The sequence below is a fragment of the Caretta caretta genome, chromosome 10 (assembly GCF_965140235.1).
Source record: "Caretta caretta isolate rCarCar2 chromosome 10, rCarCar1.hap1, whole genome shotgun sequence".
Classification (NCBI taxonomy): Eukaryota; Metazoa; Chordata; order Testudines; family Cheloniidae; genus Caretta; species Caretta caretta.
Genome location: NC_134215.1, coordinates 37,777,167 through 37,798,894, shown reverse-complemented (window position 1 = coordinate 37,798,894; position 21,728 = coordinate 37,777,167). Strand labels below are relative to the sequence as shown.

The 21,728-nt window shown below is 44.6% G+C and overlaps 1 protein-coding gene across 1 annotated transcript; it reads right to left on the bottom strand.

Annotated features, from left to right (window-relative positions):
- Positions 1–222: 222 nt before the first annotated feature.
- Positions 223–21,502, bottom strand: ATP6V0C (ATPase H+ transporting V0 subunit c). The gene is made up of 3 exons (XM_048868061.2): positions 21,137–21,502; positions 2,767–2,950; positions 223–1,058 (listed from the first exon to the last, which is right to left on the bottom strand). The coding sequence occupies exons 1-3, from the start codon at positions 21,210–21,212 to the stop codon at positions 854–856; spliced, it is 465 nt and encodes a 154-aa protein (XP_048724018.1). The 5' UTR covers positions 21,213–21,502; the 3' UTR covers positions 223–853.
- Positions 21,503–21,728: the final 226 nt, after the last annotated feature.

The following is a 21,728-nucleotide window of genomic DNA, read 5'->3' as shown; positions in this document are numbered from 1 at the left end:
GTAAGGGGACATACTGCTTCTTTCATGTACAGGCTACATTTGATGCACTGCAGTATGAACTCTTCCATTACTATATGCTCAACTGTATTGGAATCCTGCCTGCTCCCATGATTCAGACAGAGTATGTATGTGTGGGTTGGGGGTGTCTAGGAGGTGGAGTGCGATACCACTTATTAGCCACTGTTTCATATGATTTAAAATAAACCACAAGATCTGCTACAGTAGGGTAGTGGAGGAAGTTTTATTTGGAAACATTGTATAACTGCAAAACCCAACACTGGGTGCACGACTGATGCTGGAGCATAAATTTTACTACTGGAAACATGGGAGTGTTGGACATTTGCTGTATAAGTAAAAACAAACAATTCTCACACTCCAATACCAGGACACGACAGCAATCTTTAGCATCAAGTTACATCCAAGAAATTCTCTGCACTTACAATTAACCCCACAGTGTAATAATCTACCTATATATGATTAATATATATAGCATGGGAAATTGAAAATTCTTGCTCCATAATGCATGAACATGTCAAGTCTTTTATAAATAAACATCCAGTGAAGAGAAAAAAATTACATTTCTAGTTCCTATTTATACATACTCTAATGGCAAATGGGTGGAAAGTTGAACATGGGTCATGCCAAGCCCTGCAGCAGGCTTGGGACAGCCCATCCAGTTTAATATTGAGTTACACACAGGACAGACAAGTCACTAACATACATCGCGCATTTACAAGAGATCCACTACCAAATTAAGACAACTGTACACATTGTTGAGACCATTTTCATTCTGGAGCTTGTGTTTTAAATGTGATTTTGTTTGTTTAATTCTTTACATCATACTCTGTGGTGTTTACTTTGTGGAAAGGATCAGGGCAACAATGAGGCCATAGAGACCCAAGACTTCAGCGAAGATCAAGATCAGGATCATTCCCACGAATAACCTGGGCTGCTGTGCTGTCCCCCGTACGCCTGCATCACCCACAATGCCAATGGCAAAGCCAGCAGCCAGACCACTGAGGCCCACACTCAAGCCAGCACCCAGTTGAAGGAAGCTCCTGCAGATCAAGGATGAGACAATTAGTGGTGAATGATAGATCTCAAGTTCAAGGGCTGGGTCAAAAAGGTAACTGCCATTTTTCTGTAGAAACAGCACTTCCATCACCACTTTTGAAGGGGGAACCACATCCTCCTAAAGGGACAGATATTCCCTCACAATCTCAGCAGGGAACTTCCCAACTGTACACCTAGCTTTATCTCCCACTACACATGTGGTGTAGTCTTGGAAGAAGACTGATGTTGAACAGAGTTGGGAATCTCATGTTCTCAGGGTCAGCAAATGCAGACACCTGACAGGACATCGACATCAAGCCCATATACTATCTGGAAGCATGCTTCTGAAAGAGCATTAGTAATTTAGTAGGAAGCAATTCCAAACACTGGCAGCACATGAAGCTATGTAAGAATCAAACGGTTCATTAAACATTCAAGACTCTGGCAACTATAGCTTTGCATAGGTTTTCTAGGCAGTTAATCATTAATGTGTACAGTAAGGAGTCATTCTGGTATTAAGTTCTATTCCAATAGAAGTGTTTGCCATACTGTGCTGCACAGCTACAACTTTTGCTCCAAGTTGTTTTAATTCCATTTGTCAGGACACCTGGAGTGCCAGCTTCCTCCCAAGAATAAAGGTAGAGCATAATTTCACTTTCTACTGCTGATGGACAGCATTGCATAGTAACTCCTGCATTGTGATGTAGTCCTATTTCTAGAATCAAGGGGTTTAACAGTATCACACTGGACAGTTGAGGAGTGCCAGTCCCTCATTAACTTGCATAGAGATTGTTTAAGCACTCTTCGTTTTGGAAAAAAATTCCAAATCTGTTAGGGCAGAAGAGTTGCCACTTGAAAGGGAGTTGGCAATAAGGACTGCCTTAATTTCAGTATCTGAAGATCCTTCTGCTTTTGTTACCCAGTTAGGATTAAGGCAGATTTTAGTGGTCCTTAATAGGACAGACTTTAGAAAGTTACAGAATTACAGGTGTTACTGCCTTATTAGGGTAGTTTCAGCTTGTCTCAGGAAGCATGGAAGGGATTGGATTTCAGACTGCTCCAGGTGCAAAAAGGCAACTGTTGAGACATTAGCATAGCTAAAGGATTAATTTATCAACATGCTGGCATGCTCTGAAATAAGCAGTAAGTTGAATTATTCACAAACACCTCCCTGGTAACTCTGGTGCATACCAAAGTTCACAAATTGTGTATTTGACCAGCCTAATTAAGTTAGCACACCTTGTAAGGGGTATGGATTTTAAATAGTCTTTGTTTAATCAGGAGCTGTACCATAAACAGGGACTGTTTGTAAAGTTCTTCTCACTGGCTGATGACCCCTTTTTGAACTGCTTATGGGCCATAGTGGGACAACTTTAAATGCCAGTTTACAGTAATATATGAAGGGAAACAGAATGGCAAGGTTAGACAACCATGTACTGAAGCTCTCCATTTTGCATGATGTACTGAGTTCCTATAGGACAGTGGAAAGTGGATCGGAACTTTGGACCAGATTGTTACAGGATTACAAGCTATTCTATAGCTATAAAATGCGCGAAGTACTTTAGTGCCCTTATCACCACAGATTCCAAGTACTCCATAATAAGAGGCTTCTCTGCAGTAGTGTTTAAGTGATATCTAGTCATTTGACAAGGGTCAAGAGTTTCAGGTTAATGCTCCCAAACATTGCTATTGACAGGTGTAGCAAAAACTTACTTGAATAGTGTGATGCCAGGTGCAAGGGAGTTGGCAATAAGGACTGCCACTACCAGGCCATAGATAGCTATAATACCAGCCATGACAACAGGGATGATTGACTTCATGATCAGTTCAGGCCTCATGACAGACATGGCTGCAATACCTGTGCCACTCTTTGCTGTTCCATAAGCAGCTCCCAAGGCTGGAAAAGAGGAAAACAATGTTAATGGTATCCCTACAATACCATATACACTTATGAGAGCATAGTTTTCTAGGCTATTGTACCCTATTAAGTTAGCATAGGGCTTTGCTAGTAGGTAGGTAAACTGGCACCAGCTTCAGCAAATATTTCCCTCATCTCTCATTTGGTGGGGGAATGCTGAAGTAGGAATGACTTGCCCAAGGTAACATTAAGATTAAACTTCTTCCAAGTTGAGCCTGTTCCGCCCATCACACACTGTAGCTAGGCTAGGAGGCTAGTTAGCCTGATGTCCCAAGAATGTCCTATGTTATCTGGAAACTGCTATTTCCTACATTTAAGATAGTCTAGTTACAGGGCACTGGCACAAACATGGGCATCATCAGTGTTCTGTTCCCTTTGATTTACGGTTTAATCTAGCACCTCTAGAATTAGGACATCACCATGCCCAGGTTTGAATCTGAATGTCTCCTCCACAATGCATTTAGTCAGGCTACCAGCTTTCACCCCAAGCAATGACAGTGAAGTAAGTCTCCCAGCAACTACAATTGAGCCGATGTTGAATTACCAAGCAGCAGTATGGTCACTGTAACCATAGCACAGTATGGTCATTGAAACCTGATGGTTAAACAGGTTTGGATGAGGTTTCAGTAGAAGGGCATTAGGAAGCAGTTACAGGGTGGTACACATCTATTATAATTACTTAAGTGTGTCTAGGAAGGCATTTAAGATTAATGCCAGAGGCATACAAAATAAGTATCTGGTGTAGCTTTACAGCTTGAAAACTTTGTAGACACCCTTCCTCTTCAGGATTTTGGACTGCCAGATCATATTTCTCCTTTACAGAGAAATAACCTTCAGGTGTTTCCACAGTGCATACAACTGAAGAATCCAACTCGCACTGAATCTAGCTGCAGGAAAGTTAACTTAGCTAATTCACATTAGACTATTGCACTCCATTTTAAAACTTGCCCAAGTATGATGATCTGGCTCTAAGGGGAAGCCTACTGCAGGTCAGGGTATTATCTGCATTGCCCCATAGACGTGTTCAGACGCCACTACAAGTGTTTACACAGGCTGGGCCAACTGAAGCACAGTTCTGCTTAGAAGTAAGGATTTTTATGGTTTCCTCTTGAAGTACAGAACTGTTATAGAGCAAATGTCTGCAAGAGGAGGTTATTTGTACAGAGGCTTGTAGGAATCCCATGCTGTTTACAAATCAGAAGAACCAGTTGCTGTCTAGTAACTGTTCACTATTTAAATTCCCTGACTCAGGTTGCCTTACATCTCTTCCTTGTCAGGTGCTGACAGCTGTTGGTTCTTTTACTGCTGTTCTGTTAAGTGCGAATAGTTATTCAAAAAGATAACTCACAGGGTAATAAGATGCAAATGTGGGACATCATCCTGGTATTCACTTAGTGCCTTGGTAAGTCCATGATTCTGGGTTAGGCCTCCCCACACGCCAGCCACCTTTCAATGGCTTCTTTTGTTGACTCTGACAAACCAACCTAGGAGCTTCTCAGGACATTGTGATCTCAGTACTACAGAGCTTCTGAATAAAGGACTTCAAAGCACTTTTCTACTTTTAGAGAGCTGGTACTTTAGTGAAATTCTTCAGGCTTCAGTGTAGAGGCAGGTTTAGGCAACAGCTATGCTTTAGAGAGTGGTTCAATACTTCCAGAAGGCCAATGACTTGTTACATCTTTGTCATTAGAAGCAAGTTCTACTTTATTTTTTATAATATAATTTCTCACAAGTTACAGAAAGGTCAACCGAAGCCTTGGGCTGAATTTATCATGGTAAGTTGAGGTATACATGTTGACAAAGGAGTGGTCTTGTTAAAGAACTAGTTTGGAAGAGTCCATGTAGTCTACAGTAATTTGGTTCATACCAACTTTTACAGTCTGTAAGGCATAACCTATAACTTTAAACAATGCCAAGTTTAATTATGTAACATCCAAAAGGAACTGGCCCAACAGTCTAAGTTTGTGCCTTCTACCAGCAAACTCAGGAAGATACTATAGTCCATAAGGGCTGGATACCAAGCTGAAGGCTGGTTAGGAAAACACCAAGCAACTAGATATTACGAACTTGTTCAGCTTTTGCTTCCAAATTCCCCATCACTGCATTTGATGTTCCTGTTTAGCAAGCATCTATACTCCTAGAAGTGCTACCTCTAGATAGCTGTTCTGGGCAGGCTATAAGATGAACTTTGAGTCTTGCTGGGCATTGAGTCCAAGATTTATATACTGTCCTAAAAAAAAAAAAATATATGCTCTAGGAATTTTGGGGAAGTTCCATGGCCTGCATTATAAAGCTTGGGACCATTATGATCCTGTAGCAGAAGTGGGCAAACTATGGCCTGTGGGGCACATCTGGCCCACAGGACTGTCCTGCTCAGCCCCTGAGCTCCTGGCTCAGGAGGCTAGCCCCTGGCCCCTCCCCTGCAGCCACACCACTGCGCAGGGAGCACTCTGGGCAGCAGGGCTGTGCGCTCATGCAGGGCAGCACGTCTGGCTCTGGCGTGGCTCCCAGACATGCTGCTCTGAGTGGCATGGTAAGGGGGATTGGCTAGGGGTGGGGTCCCAGTCAGGGGATAGCGAGTGGGGACCAGGCTGTTTGGGGAGGCACAGCCTTCCCTACCTGGCCCTCCATACAGTTTCACCCCAATTTGACCCTTGAGCCAAGAAATTTGCCCACCCCTATCCTATAAGTCTAACTGGCCTTTGAATCTATGATTGTTGGTCCCTGACAGACCCAGACAGCTTCCACTTCTTGCATAAAATACAAATGTTAAGAAGTCAGCAATATTGTAACCATTTCACTTATCACAGACATGTAAATTCTGACCTTCCTCCACTGAGGCATAGTTGTAATAGGTTTTTGCTTCAGACTTCAAACCATAGTTACACCACTAGATTTCTAGTTGGCTTAGGATACAATCTGAGAGCCTTAAAAATGAAGGCATTTCTAGAACCATGCTGTGTTATGATTTTAGGATACATTCTGCCCGCAATGAAAATACTTTGGCCTAGCTATTTTGCAGGAAAACAGAAGGAAGAGAAGCACTGACAGGGAGTCAAAGGTTTCTGTAGTTTCAACCTGCTAACAAGATCAGTTTCTCACATGCCATAATCTTGTAATCACAGAAGCACTAAAGAATCCTCTCATGTGATTATTTAAGCATGCTATTGTTTGAAGTTGTGCTTTTGGAAAGCATGTTTTAGTTATACGGACATGAACTAGTCAGTTTCTTGCTCCTGTAGTTATTAGGTGGAGATAAAGGGTTTAGATTTAGTCAGCCCTTAGTTGGTAGTAGGAAAATTCTACACTGGTAGGATGTAGTAAGCTACAAGTATTTAGTTTAGTGTATTCAAAACTGGATTCTGATTTTGGCAAGCCTCAGGAGATGGTACAACTTTCTGCTGAGACTGAGAACATAAGAACAATGATATTGGGTCAGATCAATAGTTCAGCTAGCCCCAGTATCTGGACAGTGGCCAGTGCCAGGTGCTTCAGAGAGTGAACAGAACAAGGCAGTTATCAAGTGATCCATTCCCTAGTCTTAGCTTCTGGACACCAGAGGTTGAGACATGTAGAGCGTAGGATTGTGTCCCTGAGCATCTTGGCTAATAGCCACTGACACATCCTCCATAGACTTAGGATTATAAAAAAAATCTAGTTACATTTTTTGCCTTCACAACATCCCCTGGCAATGAGCTCCACAAGTTGACTGCATTGGTTGAAGTACTTCCTTACATTTGTTTTAAGCCTCCTGTTTATTAACCTCAATGGGTGACCTGATTTTTGTATCATGTGAAAGGGTAAATGTTTCCCTGATTTGTTTTCCCACACACCATTTGAGATTATAGATATCATTCCCCCCTTAATCAATTTTCTAAGGGGAACAGTTCTAGTCTTTTTAATCCCTCCTTGTACAAAAGACTTCTATACCCCTAATCATTTGTTGCTCTTCTCTGCACCTTTTGCGATTCTAATATATCTTGAGATTCGAGCATGCCATTCTGGTTGCCCTATTCAGTGTGGGTATACTGTGGATTTATATAGTAGCATAATGATTGTCTTATCTATCCCTTTCCTAGTGGTTCCTAGGATTGTAGTAGCTGTCAAAGCTAACACATTGAGCAGACGTATCACCTGCAAGCTTTGTTTACCCCCTTAAGATCACTGTTTAATCTTATCCAGATCTATGAATACTTGAAAAGTACAGGTCCCAGTACAGCTCCTTGGACAACCCTCTTTTGCTCTCCATTGTGAAAATGGAGCATTTATTCCTACCCTTTGTTTCCTGTCTCTTAACCAGTTACTGAGCTATGAGCCCTTACTTCTTATTCCATGACAGCTTACTTTGCTTAAGAATGTTTGATGGGGATCTTGTCAAAGGATTTAGGACAATCTAAGTACTACAACTGGATCAAAGCTTGCCGAGACCCTCAAAGAATTCCAATAGATTGAGGCATGATTTCCTTTCACGAAAGTCATGTGGACTCTCCAACATGTTGTGTTCATATATGTCTGATAATGCTGTTTCTTACTAGAGTTTCAGCCAGTCCCCCTGGTACTAGAGTTAGACTTACTAGTCTAATTGCCAGGCTTGCCTCTGCAGCCTTTTCAAACACAAACACACAGCAATATATTAGCTAGCCTCCAGTCATCTGGAATAGAAGCTGGTTTAAGTGATAGGTTACATACTCCAGTTAGTAATTCTGCAGTTTCATATTTGAGTTCCTTCAGAACTCTTGGGGGAATTCCACCAGGTCCTAACACCCCTTTATATGGGATGGCAGAAAAGGAATACAAAGGTTGTGCAGATATGCTCATTTGACTGGCAAGCTAGACTTTCCACTGAGTTTCTCAGACATTGTGTGGCTTAAGAATGTGCTGATCTTGTAAAAGTCCAATTATGTTTTCTGCAATGCAGTGCACCAATTCCAGCAGGAAGGCAAAAGTACAGCTTATTCTGGAAAGGAGAAGTTTGGCAGCTCTTAGCTGATTTGTGATCAAAGTTTACTTTGTCTCACTTTTTTACAATTTGAGTATCATGTCACAGAGTGGTCCACCTTTCTGTATGCTGAAAGAATCTGTATGCAAGAGAAACATCCTGGACAGCTTCCAAGTCACTCCGCATCAGCTCAACTGATTCAGAAACAACTAGGACAATTAATTTTTTTGGGGAGGCCAACAAGTGCTTGGACTGCAAGCCAGGGTCAAAGTTTGTCTAACCAGTCATGTCTTTGAATGATTCTGGAGTGGGTCAAAGCTAATCCAGAATACAGAACACAAGTGACCAGATTTAGTATGTAAACCAGACCCACCACAAGATACTGCCAGTGGTAATACATTACAGAAGTAAAACTGTACCTGCCACTTGCAAGCCTATGCTTTAATGCTGGAGGACACAAGTTGCCCAAATATCACTCAGTGTACAGCAGCTGTTTCAGGGTGATTAGATCATTGATTTACAACTGCTTAAAAGTGCTTTTTGCAGGCAGACTGACCACCAGGCCTTCACTGGGACAGATTAATGAAATCTGGGGCCCTAGACCTACCAAGAGTCAACTGGTAGCAAAGATATTTTAGAGGTGAGATGCACAGGCACTGACTTTCCAATGCGCTGGAGGGTGTGTGACCCCTGGCTCTACCCACACTTCAACCCTTCCCCCAAGGCCCCACTCTTCCCGCCCCCTCCACGTCCCTGCTCCACCCCCCCGAGCCTCCTGCATGCCACAAAACAGCTGATCATGGCAGGCAGGGGTGGAGCCAGAGGGGGAGGTGCTGATCTGTGGGGCCTGCCAGTGGGTGCACAGCACCTATCATTTTTTCCCTGTGGGTGCTCCAGCCCCAGAGCACCCATGGAGTCTGTGCCTATGGTGAGATGCAATATTGAAGTTTTTCCCCTCCTACCCATTTGAGATGGAATAACTTCTACCTACACTAGGTATTTCACTGCTTGGTCTGGAGGTAAGAGCCATTAGAGAGAAAGTCTGTATTTTAAAATAATCAGATAACTGTTTCCTGCAGCTGTTTGCAACCCCAGAGTGTTGAACCTAGAAGTGAAAGTAATTACTGTAAACTGTACCCTGTCTTACAGGCACATGACTAGGATTAGGTTTAGAGGAATGGTCAGTTTTCTAGTTCCTTTTTCTACACCTTCCTCCTCCAGTCTTCCCAGGAGATTAAAGTATGAACTCTTCCTGAAACCGAAAGGAGTTCCTCCTATTGCTGTATGGTAAGTGCATAAAATAGGGGAAGCAAGAACTATATAAAAAGTTGTAAAGACAGAAAAATCTTTCGAACAGTGTTAAGTAGAAGATAGCATGGGGGGGGGGGGGAGCAGTGTTTAATCAGTCTGGCCTGGAGAGACTTTTTGCATCTTCTACAGGAAAGCAGTACTCTAGCTTCTGGAAGGGAGGGAGGAAGAATTCACAGTGGACAGCCAAATATGCCTTTCTGGTCCTACAAGTCTGAGGATCTATTTAAAACATTTCCATATTTGATCAGTTTAGCAATGTTTTTCTTCTGGAAGCTAGTTTGCAAAACAACTCTGTCAACTGCTTAATTCAGTTCTCATAGCTAACTCATCAGTTGCTGCAGACTTTTTACAGGGCTAAAACTTCAGGGAAGGGTTGGGCAAAACCAGGGTTCTAAAGCAGAACAAGGTAAGTAACAAAGCCACACTGCATTATCCACAATGTGGACACTGGTCAGAGGAATACGGAGAAGTAGAAAGATGTTAGGGTAAAGATTAGAGATACTCAAAATCTAGGGCCCTAGGCATGGCCATGAAGTCATGCAAATCTCAAAATTTTAGCTTTCATTTAATAGCCTTCCAATCTTTGCAGTGAGACTTAATTGATGCAGCAGTGTTTGCAGAGGTCTGCAGATTGATGGAGATGATAGCACTGAAGGAGTGGGGGAGACTAGTACTTCCTTTCCATTGAGATGGATGGGGATCTGTCCCTGCCAATGCCATCCTGGTAGGACTGTGTGGCAGCTGGAGTGCAGAAGGTCCAGCCCACCTCAACACCCTAGCTCTAGAGGAGGTATTTGGGACACCCCTGCTGCTACCCTTACTTCTGGTGAGGGATGCCCTGTTGCCATCTTTGCTGCTCCTGATGAAAAGTGGTCCCATACTACTGTCCTTGCATCTTTGGAAGGATCCTCTGCCAGTCCAAATGGGCATGGCTATCCCATGAGACAGCCTTACCCTATCTCTGCACCATGCTGTAGCAGGCCTAGGGCCAGATTGCCCTAATGATGAATATGCAAGAAGGCTATTCTTGAGTTTGATATTAGAAATTCAGGTCCTGGCTACATTGGAAGATGATTTCACAAATTCAAGTCAACAACTTGGAATGATTCCAGCAATTGGGGGGGGGGGGGGGGTGGAGGAGGAGGAGGAAGGTATTTTTAGTCCAACTTTACAACTTCTGTGACTAGTTAAGAAAAGAAAGCTTCTCAAAAACTTCTGATCCATTACCACTTAAGATGACACAAACATCCCTCTATCTTCAACACCAGGGAAAGTTGCACTTAGGTCTTTTTCAGTCTGTTTAAGCCCTTGATGTGTAACAAGGGCTGATAGTAAGGTTTCTTTGCAAGAAACCTTAAGTCTGAATCCATATTTATAGCCAGGAAAGTCCTGGCTTAGTTTCACAGACAAGATTAATCCAATATTTAAAAACGATTTCAAGTGATTAAGGGATCTCACTGTGGCTATTACAAGTGCTGTATACTTTTGGGTGGATGAGATACTCAGCTAGGTAGTCGGCTGAGGACCATAGACTGCAGATGGCCACTCTGACTTGAACAAGTATTCACAGCAAGACCATACTGAAAGCATAAGCAGTATGAAGTGGAATGCTTATCTCTGCATTAAGGTTGTACAAACAACCTTAACTAATTTAAGTTTGAATTGCAGAACTTTGCAGTACTGTTAAAAGATCAGAAGACATTTGATTCTTCACTAACCACGCAAGTTAGGTCACTATAATGTTAGTTGCATCCTGTGTTAATGCCACATGAAGTTTGAATCTAGCCTGAGACTTGAGTCTTTTCACCTGTTCTGCTGAAGACTTCAGTGAATTTATACAGGTAGCCTCTATTGATCTGTGGAAGAGGTTCAATTTTGTAGTGTGAGAAGTAGTCAGTACAGACCACCTGGAAGCATAAGAGACTGAACACCCTGAAGTTCAGCAAGGATGCTCAGACTGAAGATTAGGAGCCAGTCACCACAAATTCCAATTACATAGCCAGACCAGCCATCCCAAACACATTCTACTCACTTGTTCAATTAAGCAACCATTTTGAGAGTTTTAGGTAAAGATATCTAAAGAGACTTAACTTTCAAGATTTCAGGACTCTGACCCCAAAATGCTCCAAGTTTGAAGTGAATTGAAGAGCAATTTCATGGCAGGCAGCCATTGAGAAGTTTTATATTAGATGATCTTATTTAAAAGCTGAAGTCCAGGTTAATGGGTAAATAGGCTACAAACGCTGCAGAGCTATAGTAGCAATGCCATCATTCTCAGAGCTGCAGTTTCTCTCTTCAGTCAGGCTGACTGACTACTCTCCTGGACAGATTATGGATAGCAACTCAACTTGAAGTGTATAAACATGTGATCAGACTTTGCTACATTAATATCTAATTACGATACTACACAGTTTACTTCTGCTCACCACTAGCCAAGTCTCAAGTGCCTCATTTAATCAGATTAGAAGAAATCCTCATTTCTTTACACATTCTAAAGAAATCTTGAGTGTTTGCAAGAGCAGTGCTAATTAAGATTTCCTCCAAAATAGCTTGTTGAAGGCAAGCGCATGCTTATGTTCTCTGATGAAGAGTTTTCATCAGGACTCTGGAATGAAAGCTACATATGGAACTCAACTGAGGCAAACTTGGATTACAGTTTACATATTGAGACTTAGAGGGAAGGGATCCCACTTCAGATTTGGGTTGTTTTACATCATAAGTGGGTCTAGGAAAGGATTTGGCAGCCAAATGCCTGAATGCTTAGGACAGTATGTAGTCTGCCTGTAAGTAGGTAAGTCTTACAAGTGAAGACAAGGGAAATCACTGCATTTACTTGAAAAAAAAGTTTCTCAAATGTAGTACGAGTACAACATACTAGTTCTCCCTTGAAGTACTGAGGAAGAAGCAGCCATGTTATTTCTAACCAAGGCTACATTTTAGTCACAGGTATTTTTAGTAAAAGTCATGGACAGGTCACGGGCAGTAAACAAATTCATGGCCCCATATCAGTCTAACTTTTACTAAAAACATTGTGACTTGGGGGCTGCCTGGGGACCCTGCAGGTGCTGGCAGCAGTGCATGGCCTGGGATCCCTGCTGGTGCTGGGGTGCACGGGTGGCAGTGCACAGCCCAGGGCCCCTGCTGGTGTTGGGGGGGGTTGGTGGGGCTGGCAGGCTCCCTACCTAGCCCTGTGCTGCACCCATCCCCCCCCCGCAGCAGAGTTTGGGTGTGGGAGGGGGGAGAGGCAGTCTCTGGCGGTGCTTACCCGAGGGGCTCCCCAGAAGTGGTGACATCCCCCTCACTCAGCTCCTAGGCAGAGGTGTGGCCAGGCAGCTCTGTGCAATAGACTACCTCTGCCCGCAGGTACTGCCCCTGCAGCTCCCATTGGCTGCAGTTCTTGGCCAATGGGAGCTGTGGGGCAGTGCCCCGGACAAAGGCAGTGTGCAGAGCTGCCTGGCCATGCCTCCACCCAGCAGCTGAGTGAGGGGGATGTCACTGTTGCTGCTTACAGGGAGTCTCCCAGGTAAGCGCCACCCAGAGCCTGCCTCATCCCATCCTGTAACCCAGTCCCCTCCCACATACAAACTCTGCTGCTAGTGGGGGAGGGGGGAAGGTGGAACACGAGGGGGCCTAAGACTGCCCCAGCAGTGGCCAGTGCAGAAGTCAGAGTCATGGAATCTGTGACATGAGTTAGAAGTAAGGCTGCAAGTTTGTCACTGAAGTCACAGTGAGCACTCAGTTTGTTTAAAGGCAGTCAAAGACTATCAGGTCAAGCATGATGTGTGAGCAATAGCATGGGAGAGGTCCTCACTTACCACCCACTCCACCCTCATGCACTCCTCTATCCAGTATTTCATCTGCTATTTCTAAGATGTTTGTTCTTAGGATAAAGTTACTGGGGTCTTTACGATGCAGCTATCCTGTAGATACTTCTCCCCATCTGTGATTTAAGCAAGCATGCGCCAGATATAGTCCTACAGAAAAGTGCTTGGGCATATCCTTGCCTTGCTCTGGCTGTTGCCATTATCCTCTCCACTAAATAGAGTGGATAATGAACAAGACAGCAGCAGTTCTGTTCCAAAGCCAGGACATAAGCTAGTGTGGTAAGCCACAATGCCAAGTTGTTCTCTAACTGACCGACTTCAGTAAGTGTTAAAGCAAGACTAGTTGTGATCTTGCAGGATGTCAGGAATATGGCTAATTGCCAGGGATCAAGTAGGTTTAATATTTTTGATTACACATGCTAGTCACATTCTCTGGCACTGAATTAGACAAAGGGCCCTAAGATTTTGAAGCATACTTTGCCAGTTCTAGAGATTTAGAGCAGCAGACAAGTCATCTTGGGTCTGCATTTAGAGTGCTTAAGTAATGTTTGGTAATAAGGGTTTGTACTATGCTATGCACATGGAACTCTTTCCAGCAACTGAGTATGTATAGCTGAGTTATCCTAATGACAGTTCTGCCAACAAAGGATGTGCTCCTGGAGGATTTTACAAGCTTCTGTACAGAAGTATTTCAGGAGATACCAGGCAGGTGCCCAATAGTTCTTTACTCTCAGAGAGCTGCACCATTCTTAGATATGCTAAATATAAGCTAGGCGGCCCTATTCTATAGTAAGGCTATTTACCTTATAAACAAAAAGGTTTGTAAGCAACTAAAAGTATTAAGCAACATGATCAAGTCAAGAACAGTCATGCCAAGCCACCCTGATTTCCTTTGACAGGGTACTAGAAGGCAGTGAATAGGGAAGCTGTAGATGCGATACTGATTTTATTAAAGCTTTCACAGTCCCTCATGACAGTCTCAATGTAACTAGGGAAGTATAGTCTAGAAAGATGAAGTTACTATAGGGAAGTTGCAAAACCATACTCAAATGATAGCAAACTATTGATATATAACAGGGCGGTGGGCGGGGAGGGGGTATACCAAGTGCAGTCCTGCAGAGGTCTGTCTTGGATCCAGTATATTCAATAGTCATTAATGACTTGGATAATGGAGTGGAGAGCATGCGTATAAAAATCTGAAGAGGACACTGAGCTTGGAGAGGTTATCATCACTTTGGGGAATAAAATTAGAATTCCAAGTGACCTTGACAAGTCAGAGAATCAGACTGAAATCAACAAGATGAAATTCAATAAAAGCAAGTGGCAAAGTACTACACTTAGAAAAAAATAAATAAATGCACAAATACAAAATGGGGGATAACTGCGTAGCATGAAATACTGCAGAACCAGATCTGGGGTTTATGGTGGACTCATTCAACTTGTGATGCACTTGTGTAAGAGGCTATATCATTCTAGGATTTATTAACCCGAGTGGCATATTAAGACATGGAAAGTAACTGTCCTGTTCTACTGAGCACTACAAAGGCCTCAGCTAGAATAGTGTGTCCAGTTCCGGGTGTCCACATTTTTCTTGAAGCACAGCAAACTGGAGACATCCCAGAGAAGAACTACAAAAATTAGAGAAGATTTAGAAAAAACCCTAATCTGTAAAGGAAGCTTAAAAACTAGCTATGTTTTGTCTCAAGAAAACTGGGGGGGGGGAGGGGCAGGAGGGAGGAGAAGTAATGATCAGATAAGTCTTCCAATATGTTAATTGATGTCAAAGAGGATAGTGATAAATTGTTCCCTGTGTCCACTGAAGGTAGAAGTAGTAATTAGCTTAGTCTGCAACAAGGGAGATTTTGGTTAAATATTAGGAAAAAACCTTTCTAATTACAAGGATAGTTGTGGAATCCTTATCATTGGAGGTTTTTTAACCAGATGGTTACGCAAACTGTTGGGGATGCTCTAGCTTTACCTGGTCATACTTCAGTGCAGGGGACTGAACTAAATGACCTCTTGAGGTCTCTTTCAGCCCTACATTTCTAGGATTCTATGTTGGTGGCAATACTAACTAAAGGTAAGTTCTAATGTGAGCGAGGAAAAATAAAAAACCTAGCCAGGCAGATTCATTGAAATTTACCTATTAAATGTGATGAAAAAATTCCAAGGCAGTCCATAGGTGCTGTGAATTGACAGTAGTGAAAACCTATTAGGCAGAGAAATTCTGTAAATGGGCCCTTGTTTGATACAAGTTTTGCAGCAATGATAAAAACGAACTAATGTGCACAAGACTAGCCATCTGCTATTTCTGAGATACTAAAGTAGTATTTCCTCCATCAGAAATCTTCCATTTGCTTGCAGCCTAGCAAAAGCATGATCCTGTTTCTAGGACAAATTCAAGAGATTAAGTGAAACTTCATATAGGATTATGGCTTTAAATGATTATCAGGGTTGAAAGTGTTTGAGACTCCTAATAACCCTTAACACAGCAACCCTCCATTGTGAAGTCTCCACTGATGAAAATGCAGAAGCAGACCACTTGGTCTTGATACCATGCCTCTATTTCCTTTTCTGATGTAAGGATGTGCTGTAGGAGTTAGAACACGGAAAGGATTATATAAAATTTGACCACTCAACAGCATCTGACATTTAGCCACCCACACATTTTACCCACTGGAAATAGCTTCCCCCCTCCATTTAAACCACAAGAAATGATTTAGGTCTGATCACTGAGTAAGCAGTCTGAAGATATTCAAATACATGAAGGTCACAGTAGCCTGTCAGATGCTGCTAGTGGCCACCACAGTTATAGCTGACCAAAACAAGCTCTGCTAGCTATTTACTATAATCAAAAGTCAGTGTTCAAACCCAAAACAAAAAGACTGTATGCAATACTGTTTCCACATCAAGCCCGCCAGGACAGAACAAGCCTTGAACAGGTTTGCTAAAAGACAGAAGTCTCTGAAATACAAGCCTCAGAAGAAACAGTACACAAGACTTATTTGAGTTAGAAATGTATGACTTAAAGAGTTGTGTAACATATCAAGTCTACTGCATTAACTGACACTGAGCTCAGATGTTCTTTATGCAGTCTTAAAGCCACTGCCTCCCTCCTCAGAGAGAGTCGGTAGCTTCTCGCCTCTAAAATCAGTTTATTTTGAAACAATTAACACTTAGGCAAGAAGCACTGGAACATACTGTAGTGCTACATACCAGTTGAAAGTGCTACATGACATTGCAGATTTTAATGCTACATTTAAGTCTGCATATTCAGTAACAGATCACATATGAATAAGATATTGCCTCATTTAGTTTACCCTGAATTGACAGCAATGTCAGCAAGACTCAGTTGCTAAACCAGCAGTTCAGAAGCAAATATGGAACTAGAAAAGTCACTTTGAATTAGTGACAAATCTATTATAAGTCTGCATAAATGATTGCAGGTTTCCAGAGCCTAGTTTAGGATCGTTCCCTTAAGAGATTGGTAAACTTTTAACAGTAGTATTAATTCGTTAGCTTTAGGACTCATTCATATAAAAGCTTGGTCAGATGTAATAAAAATATTACTAGTTTTCAAAGCAAGTAATCCCTTTAATCTGTTGACAGGACTAGTTCACAGCCAGACAGTGCCTAGTACTCTCCCTCACTTCAGCTGTATATGCTCACACATCAGGAACAGGTTTCAAGACCCAGTGATTATGTAAAAGTGAACAGCTCAATGCCACAATATCATCTTCCTGCAGTAGGTATCTAACCTTCAGAATACTAACACTGGGTATTAACAAGTTACTTGAAGGGTGTTGAGGCATATCTAGTGAATGGAAACTTAAAAGAGAAGCAATTAGAGCAGGGGTGGGCAAACTATGGCCTAGGGGCCGAATCCAGCCCCACCAGCTGTTTTATTCTAGCCCTCGAGCTCCCACTGGGGAGCGGGGGTCTGGGGCTTGCCCCCCTCCAGTGCTTCAGCCAGGGAACAGGGTCAGGGGCTGCACATGCATGCAAGCAGCTGCATGCTTGTCCCCCCTCCCCCCACACACAGGGGGAGCATGCTGCTGTCCGATTGCATTTGTCAGGTTCCAAATGAGGTGTGTGCTTGACAGGTCAGTTTGTAACTGAGGTTCTACTGTACCACCGCTTGAGGGGGTGGATTTACTAGAGACACAGAACAAAGCCTTCCACTGCTGAAGTGCTTCAGTAGCATAGGAGCAGTTTTGAGTAGTTTTAGGGGCTCAATTCCTTCCAACTCAACAGAACCACCTACTCTTCCAAAATGGGTGTCAATGGTTTAAAGAGATGTGTCATTGGGTTTTGAAATGGAGCAGAAAGCTTGACTGGGTTTGGCTACCAAGCTGTTAAGACCACCACCTTCTGTTTATTCAAATTCTGTGAAATCCTCTTCACCCCACTTCAGCTTCTTTCCCAAGGAAAGATCACATGCCCATCATTTTCCTCCTCCAGCCTTATAAGCCATCCTCTGGCAGATGAGGGTTAGACAGCCATCTAGAGCTACATTATGCAGGAGTCTGTGTGCAGACTTCTTTCTCTATACCCAAGATTGCAGTACACTGGCTTGACATGACTGTCACTGCCAAGCCAGACAACAGTGTTAAAGATTTGGAGATGACCCACTGGCCTACCCTGCCCTGCAGCAGGCAACTTAAGTCTGTGCTCCAACACTGTCTCAGGAATGACTGAAGAGCAATGCCAACCATCTACATCAGTTGTCTCCAACCTTTTTACACCCAAGATCACCTTTTGAATTTAAGGGCAACCCAGGATCTACCCCACCCTTTCCCCACCCCACTCACTCCATCACTCGCTTTCCCTCACCCACACTGGGCTGAGATAGGGGGGTGTGGGCTTTGGGGGGTTTGCAGTGTGTCAAGGGCTCTGGAGTGAGCACAGGGCAGAGATGAGGGGTGCAAGCTCTGGGAGGGAGTTTGGGTGCAGGAGGGGGCAAGGAGCTGGTTTAGGGTGCTGGCTCTGGGAGGGCAGCACTTACCTCCTGCAGCTCCTGGTCGGTGGTGTAGTGTGGCTGCTGCTAAGGCAGGCTCCCTGCCTACCCTGGCCCCACGCCACTCCCAGAAGAGGCCAATGTGCCACTGTAGCCCTGGGAAGGTGGGGCAGCACATGGCTCCGCACACTGCCCCTCTCTGCAAGCACCAACCCCACAGCTCCCATTGGGCACAGTGTCCCGTTCCTGGCCAATGGAAGCTGCGGAGTCAGTGATCGCAGAGAGGGAGACCCCTGCCCCCATCACTTCCCCAGGGCCATGCTGGCCACTTCCAGGAGTGGCATGGGGCCAGGGCAGGCAAGGAGCCGGTCTTAGCGGCAGCTCCACTGAGTCGCTGGAGAGTGTGATCGACTAGTTGATGACCACTGATCTGCATCATAACACTCTACTGCAGAGGATAACATCTATGTGCAGAAGCCCATGAAAGTAGCCAACAGGGGAAACTAAAGGAAGTCTTCTCCTTAATTCAGGGGAGGTAATTATACCCATGAGCACTCAAAAAGGAGACCACCAATGAATTAATAAGGATTTTTCTGTCTACTGCTTGCAAGTGTAGGTCTGACACATTTTGGACTACTTCATACCAAAAGTTCTCCCATCCAGCAAGGCTAATCTTCCACAAGCCTACTGGTACAGCAGAGACCTAGGTGTTTAGATCATGTTGTAGTGTTGGTGACCAAATAAGGAATGAGTTGCTCAGTGTACATTGCAGAAGAGCTGTAACAGAAACTTAAGCATTTTTTATTGATCTGAATTTAAATTCAGTTGTACAAAGTTGGGGCGTCAGAATTAAATGGCAGCACATGAAATTGAAAAGTTAAAGCTTTGGAACCATTAACAAATTGTCATCATGTGTCAAAATATACATAGTCAATATCCTTAAATTGAAGTGGTAAGTTGTCAAGCAGCATCTCACTTTGGACAAAATTCCATTGATTGAAACTTAGGCATTTGTGTACCCAGTGAAATTGATGTTGGGGGGGAGGGATAGCTCAGTGGTTTGAGCATTGGCCTGCTAAACCCAGGGTTGAGAGTTCAATCCTTGAGGGGGGCCATTTAGGGATCTGGGGCAAAAATTGGGGATTGGTCTTGCTTTGAGCAAGGGGTTGGACTAGATGACCTCCTGAGGTCCCTTCCAACCCAGATATTCTATGTTTATTAACATTTAACAAAAAAAATTATGCTTGGAAGGATTAGGTTATCTCCCATCTACAAATGTAAGTATAGAGAGGCTTACTAGTTTCTGCTTGTGTAATGATCTTCATTTTAAAAGAGGTTAATTCAGCTGCCTACTTAAGGAATATCTACATATATTTTGAACTAAGCAAGGATGACTTGTGTATATTGTAAGCGTCAGACATTGGAGTAAAAAAAATGGCTAGTCATAGTTAAAGTTGAAGTAGGTAATGCGATGGTTTACATACTATTTGGTCAGTGGCCTTTGCCATATTTACAGTTGTACTTAACAGAACTAAATCTGGACTTTTCAAACACAAGTCAGTATTGTGCCAATGTAATCCTCTGTGTATAGAGTACAATGTGACTGGGTGATTGTACAAGCATGTGAAGGATTCACTGCTTTGAGTTCAGTGGCTGCAGGTGACCAGAGTGGCTTCCTTTAGATTTTCCCATATATGAAGTGAAAGAAGGTTCCATCTGGCTTTTTATTCTACAAAATGAAGAAAGTTCCTAGAAAGTCAGTGTGACAGATTTACTTAATGCCATGATTAACAAATCTAATTCATTAGGACTAAAGACCACATACCCCAGAAGAACTCGTTGGTTAACCAAGGTTTACATTTACACTGACATTCAGAATTTGTCAAAGTTTAGTCTGTCAAGTACTAACAGCCAAAGTTAATCCATATCCAGAAGTGATCTTTAGGTTGGATGGAATTTAGTTACTTGTTAAAGCTAACCATAGCTTCATAAGCCTGAGACAACAATTACTAGTAGTCATATGGGCATCTACAACTGACCCTGTACCCACTAACAGCTCTGGGATCACTCACTAAGTCAGAAACTCACTCAAAATGGTCCTCTTTTCTTGGTATCCAGTGGGTTAGCTCATTAGTCAGATTTACAGTAAGTAGTAAATATTTACCCTGGTCTTGTGAATTGAGATGGCAAGCTATTGTAGATCAGTCACTTACATGCCCCCTCTTTGCAAGGCTTCCATTAGTCAGAAAGGTGGACACCTATTCAGCCATATGGAAACAGCCCCCTTCCCCATTCATAGCAGCATTGTCCTTACAACACATTTACTAGGAAAAGCCCTCTTGGGAGAGCACCTGCACCAACCGCCCTAGCTGGCTCAGGCCATCCGCATTAGGCTCTTTGCTAAGCACAGGTCTTCCTTACCAACCCCCACACCCTCCCTGCAGTCACGTGATCAGCCGGGGCTCCTCCACCAGCTGAGAGTCTCCCCAGTGACGTCAGCCTCAGACCCTCAGCGTCTCGCCCTGGAGGCCCCTCCCTCCGGAACCTTCCGAGGGCCCACAGTAGCCCGGATGGAGCAGCTGGGCAGGATGGCGGCAGGAGGCGGAGAAAGCGAAGAGCTTCGCCAAGGGGGGAGCCGCAGCAAGCCACGGGAACTGCAGGCTCGGCAGGGTCCGCCCCCGCAGTAACATCCCGAAAGCCCAGTGTACGGGCCACCCCCATACCCGGGGAGCGGCGTCCTGGTGCCTTGCGGTGGAGCCGCTCCTGCCTCCCCAGACATCCCAAGTGTCAGCTGCCCGGCGGGCGGCGCTGCCCCTAGGCGGTCGCAGAGCGCGGCCAAGGAGCCCCAGCCTGGGGCGAGTCCCCCCTCCAGCCCCAAAGCACTGCCAAACAGCAAGCCCTCTGCCAGCACCCCCCCGTCCAGCAGCTATCACTCCCCAGGTCCCGGGAACGCGAGCCTCCCCCACAGCCCATCGCGGGCTAACAGAGCCTGCGCCCCCGCCCGAGGGCCGGAAAGAGCCCCCCACTCCCCCCAGGTAAGGGCGCAGGCACCGCGGACATCACGCCCCCCGGCGAGGGAAAGCAACCATCGCCCCCAGACCGCCGAGGGCTCGGGAAGGAGCCGGGTGTCTCACCACTGAAGACCATGGCGGCGGAGGCGCCCATCACTGCGAAGAAGGAGGCGTACTCGGGAGCGCTGCCCTCGGACATGGCTGGGCGGTGCTGGGCCGCGGTCGGTACTTGCGCGCTGCGGGGAGCGGACGGTCTCCTTCTGCCTCGAGGCTCCGGCTCCTCCTGAGGCAGTGCTCAGCGACAAAACGGCGGAGACCGCGCTAGGACGGGGTCGGGGCGCAAGCCGATCTACGGGGGGGCAGCAGTGGTAGCGCGGGTGCTCGGCTGGGTCCTTACTGATAGGCGCTGTCTGCGGACGCTGCGCTCTAAATACCCAACCTCCGCAGGACAAAATGGCGGTCGCCGACAGGTCACATGACCCGCCCGCCGGAGTTCCCTCCTTCCCCCGCCGCTCGGGGGTCGGACCACTCACAGCCAGGTGGGTTTCACGCCTCACTCATGAACATGCAAACGCCATTCCCCAGCCTACAACACCGTCAAGCACATCATCCCCCGTTACAAACCAAACAGGGTCCCAGCTGTCCGTCTCCAAGCGGCGTGAGGGGGGATCTGAATATCATCCTGCCCTTCTTCCGTGCGCAGATGGTTTAGTCC